Genomic DNA, 15,000 nt, shown 5'->3' with positions numbered 1-15,000 from the left:
ATGTGTGTGTAGATAAATGCACACACGTATATGTATGAGTTGTGAATTAAAAGCTGCAACTTATTTAAACAAGTATCATTACATTATTCTGAGGTCGATGTTTATAACAAAACTTGTGAAGAGAAAGTTACGTGTTTAGTGTTTCGTGTCTTCTTTCTCATATGAAGTTACTGATATCAAGATTTAGTGGGGAGTACATATTCATCCCAACATGGATTTTTCGTATTTAAAGTTAGAATTTATTCAGAAATGTAACTACTTAAAATGAGCTTTCCTTCACTAAAATCTCACTCCAAGACACCTAGGGCTTCTTCGACAACAGTGGTTAAATCAAGGTCGACCCCGCTGGTATTTGAACTCCGAACACGAATTCGGAAGAAATGCCGCTAAGCATTTTGTCCAGTGCGCTAACTATTCTACCGCTCATTAGTTTCTAACGTTAACACGGGTCCTCAGATTTTGGATAAATATATTGTCGCTTAAAACGATTCCAGTCCTTTAATGTTTCTTCATTTATTCACCTCAGAACGATCAAGGACAATGTTGATATCAGGTAGATTTTGAATTGAGAATATGAAGAGACGTAGTTTACTATTGAAATACATTTGGTCCTATACTTTATCGTTTCTGCCGATCTTCGCTACCCTCTATGTGCTAATATTTAAAAAAAACCTCTGTGTTCATATAAACAAGCTCTCATATGCATGGCTTTTTATGTAGGAACTTATATTAATAAACGCACATTTATAAATACATTTTGACAGCATATATTAGCTTATTTGTTCCAGATAAGCGGATAAAATAAGCTTGTGAACTGGAACGGAGGCAAAAGGATAAACGGAGAGCTGCTCACCCATCTAAGATTCGCTGATGACAGCGCTGATAGCAGAGAGCACCGATCAACTGCAGACCATGCTGGACGAATTGGATTTCAGGGACTCGGCGGTCGGTCTGAAAATCAACCGTACGAAAACCATTCACAAATGGTCTGAGGGCGTACCGATCAGTCGTTTAACATTCGAAACGACTGATCGGTACACCCTCAAGATCTTTCGGATTTTAATGTCTCTGGAGCGGGTTTCCTCTATAGATCAGTCAAGTTCCCAGGTGTCGGTATTAGTGCGTGTACTGCAAATGCATGGAGGAATATTGTCTTATTGTAAACGGAAAGCCCTGACTGCCGTATCTTTTTAAATCTGCTATAACATATTGTAGTTATTCTATCTTTGTTCATTGTACCTTTGTATGATATACTTTTCATGAATCTCTAGGTGTTTGTAACAATAATTTTGAGGAATTGGAGAGATAGAAACGCTATTGAAGCAAACAGTTTGGGTTTAGGGAACAGTTTTAACAAGTTCATTTATTAAGTATGAACTTTTCTTCTGACCAAATTTCATCCCTTTATCATCGAAAAATGTGTTTAAATCCAGCAGTTTTTCAGCATAGCAAATATTTCGGATATAGATCTTTTAGATCAATCACAAATAATTACCTGCAATATTAATGTTTTAGCTGCAGCAGACCCTTGGACACAGTCGGTGGAATCTCGTAAAAGAAATTACAGTAAATTTAAAGCCGAAATAAATAGAAACACAGGTTTTGATGACAATAAGGCAGAAGGTGTTTTAACCAGCTATGGAGACAGGAGTAGCTACGAGTGTGGAATGGTGTCGAATGTCTTATTGCAACCAAGTTACTGTTACAAGATTTCTGAGTGTTTGTGTACTTCAGACAGTATAACTACACACACACACACATGTTAGTTCTCTCTTTCTCTCTCTCTCTCTCTCTCTCTAAACATATATATATATATATATATATATATATATATATATATATATATATGTGTGTATATATATATATATATATATATATATATATATATATATATATATATATATATATATATATATATATATATATATATATATATATATATATATATATATATATATATATATATATATATATATATATATATATATGTATATATATATATATATATATATATATATATATATATATATATATATATATATATATATATATATATATATATATATATATATATATATATATATATATATATGTATATATGTATATATATATATATATATATATATATATATATATATATATATATATATATATATATATATATATATATATATATATATATATATATATATATATATATATATATATATATATATATATATATATATATATATATATATATATATATATATATATATATATATATATATATATATATATATATATATATATATATATATATGTATATATATATATATATATATATATAAAGACGCAGGAGTGGGTGGGTGGTAAGAAGCTTGCTTCCCAACCACATTGTTCCGGGTTCAATCCCATTGCGTGGCACCTTGGACAAGTGTCTTCTACTATAGCTTCAAGCCGACCAAAGCCTTGTTTGTTAGTGGATCTGGTAGACGGAAACTGAAAGAAACTTGTCGTATATATATATATAAAATATATAGTTTTAGGGAAAATAACCAATTTTCAAGAACTCATCGATGAAAATCCACTATCACATATAGAAAAATTAATAATTAAAAGCACAATAAATATTAATTTTTCTATATGTGATAGTGGATTTTCATCGATGAGTTCTTGAAAATTGGTTATTTTCCCTAAAACTATATATTTTATACATACTTTATCTATAAGGCTCAATTTAATTTTAATTTTTTATAAATTGATTTTAATTGAGTTTTTTACCTGTAATTTTGGATTTTGTCCCTAATATTATTATATATATATATATATATATATATATATATATATATATATCGTATATATATATATATATATATATATATATATATATATATATATATATATATATATATATATATATATATATGCATGTATGCATTTATTTGTGTGTCTGTGATTGTCCCCCCACCATCGCTTGACAACCGATGTTGGTGTGTTTACGTCCCCGTAACTTGGCACTTCGGCAAAAGGGACTGATAGAGTAAGTACTAGGCTTACAGAGAATAAGTCATGGGGTCGATTTGTTCAACTAAAGGCTGTGCTCCAGCATGGCCGCAGTCAGATGACTGAAACAATTAAAAGAATAAAAGAATGTGTGTGTGTGCATGCGCGTGTGTATGAGTGTGTGTGTGTGTGCGTTTGCGTGTATGTACTGTTTGGCCTGTAGACAATGCAAGTATTTTCGACTGTCCTCTCCTTAATGTCGGCCATCCTGTGCATTTTTTACTATCGTATGCCTCATCTCCTCTATTTTTCCTATTCCTTCTTTTCCTTCTCAACACTTTAGTCCCTCTCATCCAAATCATCACTTTTCTTTCCGTTTCCTCCTTTATCACTCTTCCACTTACCTTATACTGATACTTATTTCCCCTGTTCACCCTCTACTGTACCGTTCCTTCAGTGATCTGTTAGGTCATAAGCAGAAATAACTTTGACGGAAGTAGCATTAATTACGTAGGTCGTTCAATTTTTCTCAAGCGATCAATGGGCCGATTGAGTAAACCTGTCAATAACGAACTTATAAGGAGTTCTAGAAACAGCCGTAAGTCAAATTTACTTCAATAAGGAATTTACTACAAAGGAAATAATGTCCATTATTTATGCTTTGTTATACACACACACGCACACACGTACTTACTCACTTACTTACACACGTACGTGCGTACGTACTTACTCACTCACTCACTGACCCTCTCATTTACTCATTCACTCACTCACTCACACATACACACGCATACATACATACATACATACATACATACATACATATATGTATATATATATATATATAAACATATATATGAACATATATGTGTGTTATATATGTATATATGTGTATATGCATATATCTACGTACGTATATATGCATGTATGTAAGTATATATGTACGTATAGACATACACAACACATGTCTATGTGTGTATACTTAGTGTGTGTATACTTAGTGTGTATACTTAGTGTATACTTAGTGTGTGTATACTTAGTGTGTGTATACTTAGTGTGTATACTTAGTGTATACTTAGTGTGTAGACTTAGTGTATACTTAGTGTGTGTATACTTAGTGTGTGTATACTTAGTGTGTATACTTAGTGTATACTTAGTGTGTATACTTAGTGTGTCGGTGCCATCACTAATTGGATAAACACAAGGACATTTTGCTATCTTTCCTTCTCCTGTGCGTTTGTTTGTTGTCTTATCCTTTATTCCATTCGTACATCAGATGCAAACAGATTATGAAATCTACAGTACAGCCTTCACTTTAAATAAAATTATTAAACATTGATTTGCAACATTGCCTGCTTGTTTATTTGTTTCTTCTCTCTTTCATTGCTAAACTGTATCGTCAATATGACTGAGCGTTTGCGTATTATTGTAATCATATGTACATAGATATTTATTTCATTTAATTATCGATAAATTTCAAGACTGATGGTGCCTCATATTTAACATTATTCTCCGTTTTCCTTTTTTTTAAATTCTTATTTTCTAAAGTTTACAAAATTTTAAAATGTTGAATAGTATTTTTTTCTAAAATAAATAAATGAATAATTAAATAAGTTGCACAAAATTTGACGAAGATGAAAACAAGAATGTGCTATTTTTTTTTAAACGAAAATATTTTTTAAAAGGTAATACCTTCGTTGTGAATATGTCTATGGTACATGGCTAGCAATTTCGGCAAAGGGAGTAAGTCGATTAAGTAAACCGTAATGCTTGGCTGTTACTTATTTTATCGACTCTGAAATTATGAAAAGCAAAGTCGACCTCGGTGGAATTTGAAATCAGAACGTAAAGACGGATGAAATATCATAGAACATTTTGTCTGGCATGCAAACGATTCTGCCAGCTCGCCGCCCTGCGTACATTTATTTTAATAATGATTTCAAACTTTGACACAAGGGTAGCAATTTCAAGGGTGGGGGTAAGTCGATCATATCGACCACAGTACTCGACTGGTACTTATTTTATCGATCCCGAAAGGATGAAAGACAAAGTCGATCTCGGCGGAATTTGAATTCAGAACATGAAGGCGAACAAAATGCCGCTAAGCATTTTGTCGGACATGCAAACCGCTGCCATTTTAATAATGCTTATCAAAAAGAATCGCCAAAACAGGAATTGATGCCTGTTAGATACGATGCTCTTCTTGTCGCTTACATAGTCGATATCTCAAATCTAATTGTACAGATGTATGGTTAAAGGCTTTCAGGGTCCAATGTGATGGTCTCAGTAAAGTTCGCTTTGTAATCACGAAAACCCGGTTCGATCCCACCTCGTGGAATCTTTGACAGTTGTTCTTTACTATAGACTCAAGTCAACCCAAACCTTGCGAGTGAAACCGGACAGATGCAGACTACACAGAATTCCTTCTGATGGATTGTACTTGTAATTCAAAGGAACATTAAAGGCATTGTCATCTCTGGAATGCTCTACCAATTGTCTGCTAATTCATATGCAGCTAATTTAATTGATCGAACGATTAAATCTTCACTGTTGAACGACGTAGATCCACCACCATATTTTGAGACGAAGGTGGAAAAATGTGATTACTCCGTGACGAATGTGGGAATTTGTGAGAGGTGGTGGAGTGTTACTACTGTAGTGCCATATGTGGTGGAGCCTGGTTACTTTGTGATAGAGGTAGGAAAATTTGGAGGAGGTATACAGTCGGTCATATGGAATCCAGTCGCTGATTTTTACTTATTTTATCGATCTTAAAAGAATAATTCAAGGATTGATAAGTAGAGATTTCTTGGAGTGTATTCGTATTATGGCCACATATCTTCTGTTTCTTCTCCCGTGAAGGCTGTTAAATTTAATTCAATGACCATCAAATTTTATAACCATTTAATTTTATGACCACTAAATTATATTTAAAATCTACTAACTGAAAATTTCATTTATAGTAAATGAATTACCACTGATGGTCATCTGCAGCCCACTTTTGATTGGAGTTTGATGACATTTCATATCGTTTCCCGTCACTGTTGTTCCGGTGAATATGTATGAATGTCATAACTTCACATTTTATCGCTCTCTTTTACTACTCTTTCACTGGTTCAACATGTAGAATGTGGCCAAGCAGAAGCACTTAACAAATATTAATTCTTCTTGTGTATAAAATGCATATATGTAAATTTGGTGAGATTCTTCTTCCACGCCCATCCTTCTTCTTCTTCTTCTTCTTCTTCTTCTTCTTCTTCTTCTTCTTCTTCTTCTTCTTCTTCTTCTTCTTCTTCTTCTTCTTCTTCCTCCTCCTCCTCCTACTACTACTACTACTACTTGTTTTCTTCTGCTCTTCCACCGTCTATTTTAGTGTTGTTATGGAGCTCTATTCTAAAAACTATATCTCAAATGAACTGTATATTTTGCTTTTGCATATCTAGTTACCCATGCCTTACTCCTACCTTCACACTTTTCCACTCCACCTCTGATTTTATTTACCAGCCGTCCCTTTCTTTTCACTCTTGTTTTCATTTTCTATTCTACCTTTGTCTTTCTTTCCACTCTTTCCAGATATAGTCAATATCCAATTCTCTTATACGTACGATTTTAGAGACATTTGTCTGATATTTCTAACAGGTTAAGCAATTGTGTAGAGACTCCGCAGTTAATTCTCATGACGAGATAACTGGAGACATTTTTGTCGTTGTTGTAACAATGATCAAAGACGTCCTAGTTCTGTATGTCTCTTCTTTAAGACGTATTGTTTATTGAACGTCAGAGTCCACTGTAGCCTTGCTTTTAAAGCAATTTATGATTTTAAGATTATGGTGATTATTTCTTGCTGTGTGCAGGCTTCTTCGTTGGCCAGTCTCCATTTTGTTTTGATATAAGTCGATTATCCAGCAGCCAAACATCAGTGTTGTGCCTGTGTCATAAGAAATATGAATAAAACCATTTTCTGAGTTGCTCCGTCCTCTTAGCTGTAAATCAAAGATTCCAAAAGTTGCAATGATATTGCAGAGCACAGTATGATTCCTGTTGGATGGAAGTAAACAAAAATTCCACCGATTTAATATCCTTTTATTTTATCTATTTTATCATATCTATTTTTTGTTATATCCTCCTTTCACCATTCCAGTTATCATATTTACATTTCTCCTACATCTAGATTCATCTTATTCTCCATTTGTTTCACTAAACAGAAATAATAATTCACACGATTTGTACTTCCTACTTTTTTCTTTTCCTCTCTCTTTCTTTAACTTTCTTATTTTCCTCCTTGTTTCTCCTTACTATAGAGCGTCTTGGTGTACTTAGCCTTACACCTTTTAGAAATTTTCAGCACTAGATAAAACCATGAAGCTCAATCATGTCAGGCATCTTATCATGGATTTTTCATGGTCATACCGATGGAGTGTAGCTATTCTAGAAGTTGTGCAAGACTTACTGTACCTAAAATTCGGCAAAAGCGTTGCTGACATTGCATTTTGAAAGTAATTTTATATATAATAAATAATTCTCAGCCATAACACATATACACAAATACAAACATGCGCACATACACGCATATGTATAGATATAACTAGAAAAATACAATAACATACCTCTATAAATGCACATATACAATATACATAAACATAAATACATAGAAACTTATATATGTATATACATATATGCATTCACATGTATTTACGTATTAGTATACGCATGTATATGTAAGTATTTGTGTGTGTGTGTGTGTGTGTGTGTGTGTGTGTGTGTGTGTGTGTGTGTGTGTGTGTGTGTGTGTGTGTGTGTGCGCACGTGTGTGTGTGTACAAATCTGTATTAGAAGTATCAAATCATATATAAATTCTATTATTTCTCTTTCCTGCAGCAACAAAAATATTCATAAGTGTATGTATCATTTATCACATACAAATTATTTTCGTAAGAATCGCCAAGACTATATAGTAATATGTAGGTGTTTGTAGAAATGAACGCTCTTTTTTTCACATGCACCATATTCTCACACACGCCTAGACAATTTCAAAAATACTCAAAAGCACATGCACTATTTTACGTTATATTCTTAATAAACACCATGATTAAAGAGAAACGTGCAGACGTCTGCAAACACATACACAAAAACACACTTGCTCACGCACATATACACATACAGGCGCAATAGGAGAAACACACTCTACACATTGAAACATATGCGTACACAAACGTGTATAGAGACAAACTTCTAGTCAGACACACACATATTTTTCACATATATGTGCATACATAGGACACACAAATACACACACAAATATGCAAAAATTACTCATAAGTGTACATTTAATCTTTTCTACAATAGGCACAGGTCCGGATATTTGGTCGGGTGTAGGGGGCTAGTCGATTATATCGACGCCATTAGTTGACTGGTGCTTATTTCATCAACATCGAAGGGTGAAAGGCTGAGTAGAGCTCGGCGAAATTTGAACTCAGACATTAAGCATTTTATCCAACGTGCTAATGATACTGCCAGCTCACTGCCTTATATATGCATATATAATGACGCTTGTATGTCAGTGTACAAAGGTATTAAACACACACACACACACACACACACACACACATATATATATATATATATATATATATTAACGTGTGTGTGTATGTGTGTTTACCTACATATACACATGCATGCACGAGTATATACTGGTGCGAGCACGAAATATAGAGGCATTGTAAAGTCTTCATCAACAAAATTTCCCTCCTTGTTCTTCAAATATAGGAGTGAAATGTTTATACATTGGCTGGTTGTGCACCAGCAAAAACCCCTCTTCGACCGGATTTAAGCTCTGTGCGGACGAGGAATAATGAATTGTTGACCTCTCGAACGCTACAGAGGATCGTGATCGAGCCGAACAAATACAAATATGTTCGACCAGATGGCATTTTGTTTACATTTCACAGGTCAACTTCAAACTATAGGAGAACACGTGGAAGGTAATAGAACCCATCCCACTAGAATCTTTTAATCCACGTCAATGCTTTATATGGACGTTCAGCGTGAAATTGAATCGCAATGATCTCTGTTTGGAAGATACAGCAACTTTCGGAGCTCAGTTTTTCCTGCTCTCATTAAAGGGAAGCAAACATGTTGTTAAACTTGAGATAGATCCATATACTAGATCTATCATTCCTATAACTGCTACTATTACTCTCAAAAATGCTACAACTATCACTGCTAATGTTTAATATTCTTTAAAGCATTTCAGTGAGAGCTTTTCTGTGTAATCCTGTCGATCTTGGATCTCTGTAAAGCCATGGCAATTCCTAGTACCCCTAGCAATAATCTCATTCAGTCTACTTAAGCCATCGATAAGATAGTTGATCCATTGCTACTTATTACCTTGATGACTAATCAGCTCTAGTCCTTACCCATGTATATATATATATATATATATATATATGTGTGTGTAGAGAGAGAGAGAGAGAGAGAGAGAGAGAGAGAGATACATACAATGTAAACAGATACATGTATGTGTGTATATATATATATATATATATATATATATATATATATATATATATATATATATATATAGAGTTATTAATATTTCTAAGTCTCTCTAAAGGAGACTACGGCAGCGGTACTGGAAATTAATAGTTATCGCCAAGCCAACATGGCAGTCCCAAAATTAGGACGAAAGCTGCCGTGAATTAGCTCCAAGAAGCCATCGCCTCTAGCTAGCTATGTGACACACGAAACCTGTGTCCTTTATAACCTTCGAACAGGGGAGGTCAGCAGTGTCCCCCTGCTGGTTTGGCATCTGCAGACTAGACTAGTTTCAGGGTGTTGCCCCTTGTCAATGCAGAGTAGCCAAGCCTTAGCCAGGCGGCGCTGCTGACTATCTGCTCGAAGGTTATTTATCTAATTTCAGTGGAATCTATCCACTGGTTTTCAGAAATAGAGTTATTAATATTTCTAAGTCTCTCTAAAGGAGACTACGGCAGCGGTACTGGAAATTAATAGTTATCGCCAAGCCATAAATTACCTACAAAGTTTCTTTTTTCATGCTGACTACTTGATATAATCATTAACGTGATTTTATTCTTCAATTCTATTAAGAATAAATAATGATGATGATGATGATAATAATGATAATAATAATAATAATAATAATAATAATAATAATAATAATAATAATAATAATAATAATAATATAAACACGTAAAGAAAAAGGTTATGGTGACTGTTTGGTGATGTACTGCTGGAATTATCTACTATAACTTATTACTGCAGAGACATATTGCCATGAAATTAAAAAATGAACGAAGAACTACTATTCCTCCGTCCCAGACTGGCCAACAGATGAGGGTTACTGATTCTTCATGACAATGCCCGACTACACGTTTCCCTAATGACGCGCCAGAAGTTGAGGGACCTCGGCTAAAAGTTCTTCCCCACCCAGATTATTCTCCAGACCTTTCTCCAACAGACTACCACTTTTTCAAGCACCTTGATGGTTTCCTGCGAAAGGAGTTCAAAAGCCAAACCGATGCTGAAAGTGTGTTCAAAGAGTCCATCAGCTCCAGAACTCCAGATTTTTATGTTACCGGAATAAACAATCTTGTAACTCGTTGGTAAAAATGTGTTGATTGTAATGGTACCTACTTTGATGAATAGAATTTCCGCATTGTTGAAATATATATTGTGATGAATTTCATGTTTTAAAACGTTGCTTACTTCTTACTCAGTCTGATATAGACGAGGTGTAATTCCATGTGTTCTCTTAAGTGCTAAGTTTGACTATTTTCTGTCACACCTGTAGCAAGGAAAAAATAAATTACAGCGAAAATACAAGGGAATGTCAATCTATTTGATCAAAGTGCTTTCCTTAGAAATGTTAACCTTGTTCTTTCCCAAGTTATTTTGTAAAGACTTACATTAAACGAAATAATCGAGAGTAACAGGCTTAAGAAATCGCGTTTGGTCCTGGGTGACATTAGCGAAGTTCAATGTGCTGCAATTAATAGGACCGCACAACAGGCAGTTTTCAAAATTATCCCAACGAACATAGGTGTACATACATGTTGAGATTAATCATTGCCCGTACCAATTTCGCCAGTCTTGGAAAGCAAGCAAAGTTTATTGAATAGGTTCATTCATTTTCATTTTCATGAAAACAAGCAACACCTGTTTACGTTATTTACAATGTCAAGCTTAGTGCTTTAGTATCCTGATTCGAAGACCTCAAACGCGTTTAGTAAATACTAAAAATACAGATTGATTTTATTAACCTCTAATATTTTCATTATATACTCTTTTACTTGTTTCAGTCATTTGACTGTGGCCATGATGGAGCACCGGCTTTAGTCGAGTAAATCAACCCCAGGACTTATTCTTTGGAAGCCTAGTACTTATTCTATCGGTCTCTTTTGCTGAACCGCTAAGTTACGGGGACGTAAACACACCAGCATCAGTTGTCAAGCGATGTTGGGGGGACAAACACAGACGCGCAAACATATATACACACACACACACACACACACACACACACATATATATATATATATATATATATATATATATATATATACGACGGGCTTCTTTCAGCTTCCGTATACTAAATCCACTCACAAGGCTTTGGTCGGGCTGAGGTTATAGTAGAAGACACTTGCCCAAGGTGCCACGCAACGGGACTGAACCCGGAACCATGTGGTTGGTAAGCAAGCTACTTACCACACAGCCACTCCTATAACTGACATTTCTAGTTTATGTATAATATTTGTTGAGTTTGGAGGGCAGAGGACTATCCGAAACGGTAGCAAACAGGAATGTATGCATAGCAGCAATTTTTTACACCCCTTTATGTCCTGAGTATATATCCTAGACTTTATCTTTCAAAGAGCGTTTACTAAATGCGAATAATACAAAGTGGTTGTTTCATTGGACTAGACGCCTGCTAACAAATTTAAGGCCATAATAGTGATAGGTAAAAATAGGCATAAGTGTTTATTCGGCGGGTATGATGTAAATACTGATTCTTTTCTATAATGAATTTGATCTACACTTATACCACTGACATTTTTAGAAGTTTCATGGAAGTTATACAGTCGGATAAAAATGTCTGGCGTTATTTCTTCCAGCGCTTTACGTTCTTTGCTCAAATATTGCCGATTTCAAATCTCCCTTTCACGATATAATTAAGTATATACAATATAACTAAGTATAACCCTCTCTTTATAATTTCTAGCTTTGTATCCATGAAGCATTTGTGATATGAAAAACTTAATAATTTTTAACCAAATGACTAATTTTTACTAGTTTTTCTATACTCAGCCGTCCAAAATGAGCGTCAGCCACGAAACACGGCTCAAGTTCGACACGATCAAATTGAATCGGAGATCGATCACGCCTTAACAGCAAACAGCGCAACAGTTTCAGCGACTCATCCAGCTTTTAGTCCGGGAGCTAACCACCGATTTATGGCAAGCCTAATGTCCGCAGAGACATGCGCCAAGCTGGAACCGGATGATGGAGGTCAGTACAAAATTTTACTTCTCTCATTCTTTCTCTATCTCTCTTTCCCTCTCTCCCTTCTCTCTTTCTTTCTCTTTCCCCTCTCTTTCCTAGTATATATATATATATATATATATATATATATATATATATATATATATATATATGTATATATATATATAGATAGATAGATAGATATATATATGTGTATATATATATGTATATATATAAAGTAACAAACTGACTAAAAAAAATCCTTCATAGGGTGTGTGAAACATCCAATTCACTGGCACGTCAGTTGAATACCATATAAGTATTGGTATAATGCAATTACAAAGATAAATTAAATTGAGTGATACTATTGACAGTCCAATAATTTATTTATAATATAACATTATATGATATACTATGAATATAATACAACATAATATTATATAACATAGACAATTATTTTTAAAAAAAACATAATAGTCTAAGAAATTGTTTCGACTTACATATATTTTTTCTGGTATACATACATAATAACAGTTTCCTTATATATAAAGTCACTTCAGGGTCATGGTTTAAAGATAGACGAAATTCCGTGTGAAAGGACGGCTGGATTGTAAAAATTGTGTATAAATTGGGCTTGATATATATATATATATATATATATATATATATATATATATATATATATATATATATATATATATATATATATATATATATATATCAAGCCCAGCCAAAGTCAGTAATGGTGTTCCACAAGACACTGTGTTGGGCCCTCTTCTTTTCATCATCTACATTAACGACATTACTGACATCATCAAGCAGAGCAACATAAGAATTTTTAGAGATGATTCCAAACTCCAGAAGGTCATCAATGAAGCGGGTGACCGGGCATACCTTCAGTTAGACCTACTGACTGTCACCCAATGGGCGGAAGAGAACAATACGCTGCTGAACGAGGACAAATTTGAATTAATCCACTTCGGAAAAGAGGATTCCTTGAAACTTCCATACTCCCTTCCTTGAGGTGAAACTCCCATGACATCAAATAACATCAGAGATTTGGGAGTAATTGTGGACAATAACATAAGCTGGGCGGCTCATATAAATAGCAAAGTTGACATGCCCCGCAGAATGTGTTCCTGGATTCTCAGAATTTGCCAGTCGAGAGACACCCACACCATTATCCTTCTCTTCTCCATTTTCGCCCGACCCCACTTTGAATATTGTTGTCCACTGTGGTCTCCCAACACGAAACAAAGCATCACGAAAGTTGAAGCACCTCGAAGATCAATTACAAAAAAGATAGTTGGCATGATATGCCTTGATTATCGGGGTCGTCTAGAAAGCTCAAGCTTTATTCTCTCCGACGTCGCCGTGAGCATTACATCATCTGCATTGCCCAGATGATGTTGGCATCATCTTTAAAATACACCCAAGGCTTGGGTCCCGTGTTAACATCACATCAAAACACATCAAAGCAGAAACAGACCCCATAAAGTGCAAGAAGCATTTGGACAAATTCTTGCAAGAAATCTCGAATAAACCTCCTACATCTGGATATGTATCCGTAAACAATAACTTTCTACTTGAGTGGGCCATGCTGTCCGAATCCTGATTTTAATGACTTCGTCAGGTAGTGCTATTACGTATATATATGTATATATGTGTGTGAGTGTGTGTGTATAAATTATGTATATATATATATATATATATATATATATATATATATATATATATATATATATATATCAACACAATTTCCGAGTACAACAACCTGCTCATTGCAGACTTATATCCACAACAGGTTAGATAGCATTTCCGCCATCGACTACCTGAGTTTTAAATTTTCTTGTGACAACAGTAGTTAATAACTTCATGCATAGTGTCTCAGCTTTAGTGTATATCTTTAAAATGGATTTTCAGCCCACCAGTAGATGAGCGTAGCTATGGACATAAAGCATAGCAGTTTCGCAGTCGTGCTGTTGGATTGGTGAGCAAATAAACTTCTATGGTCTACAGAGAGGCAACCTTTCATAACTGAAAACCGACTTTTAATAATTTAATGTGATTACAATGCAAATATGAGTACCTCTCGAATCTTTACCTTATAGAACTTCAACAACCTGCATTTTTCGACTATTACATTTCCTTATTTGAAGGGCAATTCGAATTTTCTTGAACAGCAAACTGTACTTTCTTGTTATAAACCACGATTTACTACTGTTCAGTGTAATATATTCTCAATAATACTGTTAATTTTCAAGAAGTAAATGTTATCTTTTGTGAAGTTCTGAAACGAATTTCTTTTATGTGTTGGGTACGCTCACTGAAAGCTAATTCCTTACAGAATAATTGCTTCGGGCGCCTGAAATCTCCAAAAGAGAGGACATAACCAGCCTATTGCATATCATACTTCAAGAGGCGAGCTTCCGTACTGAGACAGCTTGCCCTTTCCTGCACTTCTGTATTAGGTGGTAAAGATTTCCAGCTGATGTTTATTATTAGCCCCTATGCATGTCT

At 34.3% G+C, this 15,000-nt stretch overlaps 1 protein-coding gene across 3 annotated transcripts in view; it reads left to right on the top strand.

Moving 5' to 3' along the window:
* The window catches only part of LOC106875051 (photoreceptor-specific nuclear receptor), a 341,048-nt gene that overhangs the window by 271,059 nt on the left and 54,989 nt on the right, over nucleotides 1–15,000 (top strand). For 2 of the 3 annotated variants that reach the window (XM_089346487.1, XM_014923014.3), the window contains exon 4: nucleotides 12,292–12,507. In XM_089346487.1, the coding sequence (XP_089202613.1) occupies nucleotides 12,292–12,507 (216 nt within the window). The remainder of the gene's footprint in view (nucleotides 1–12,291; nucleotides 12,508–15,000) is intronic. The other variant, XM_089346477.1, reaches the window with a different exon arrangement.

This window comes from Octopus bimaculoides, chromosome 2 (assembly GCF_046866305.1).
Source record: "Octopus bimaculoides isolate indiv1 chromosome 2, ASM4686630v1, whole genome shotgun sequence".
NCBI classification, from domain to species: Eukaryota; Metazoa; Mollusca; class Cephalopoda; order Octopoda; family Octopodidae; genus Octopus; species Octopus bimaculoides.
Note: the sequence above shows the minus strand (reverse complement) of the source record. Positions and strands in the feature narration are given on the sequence as shown.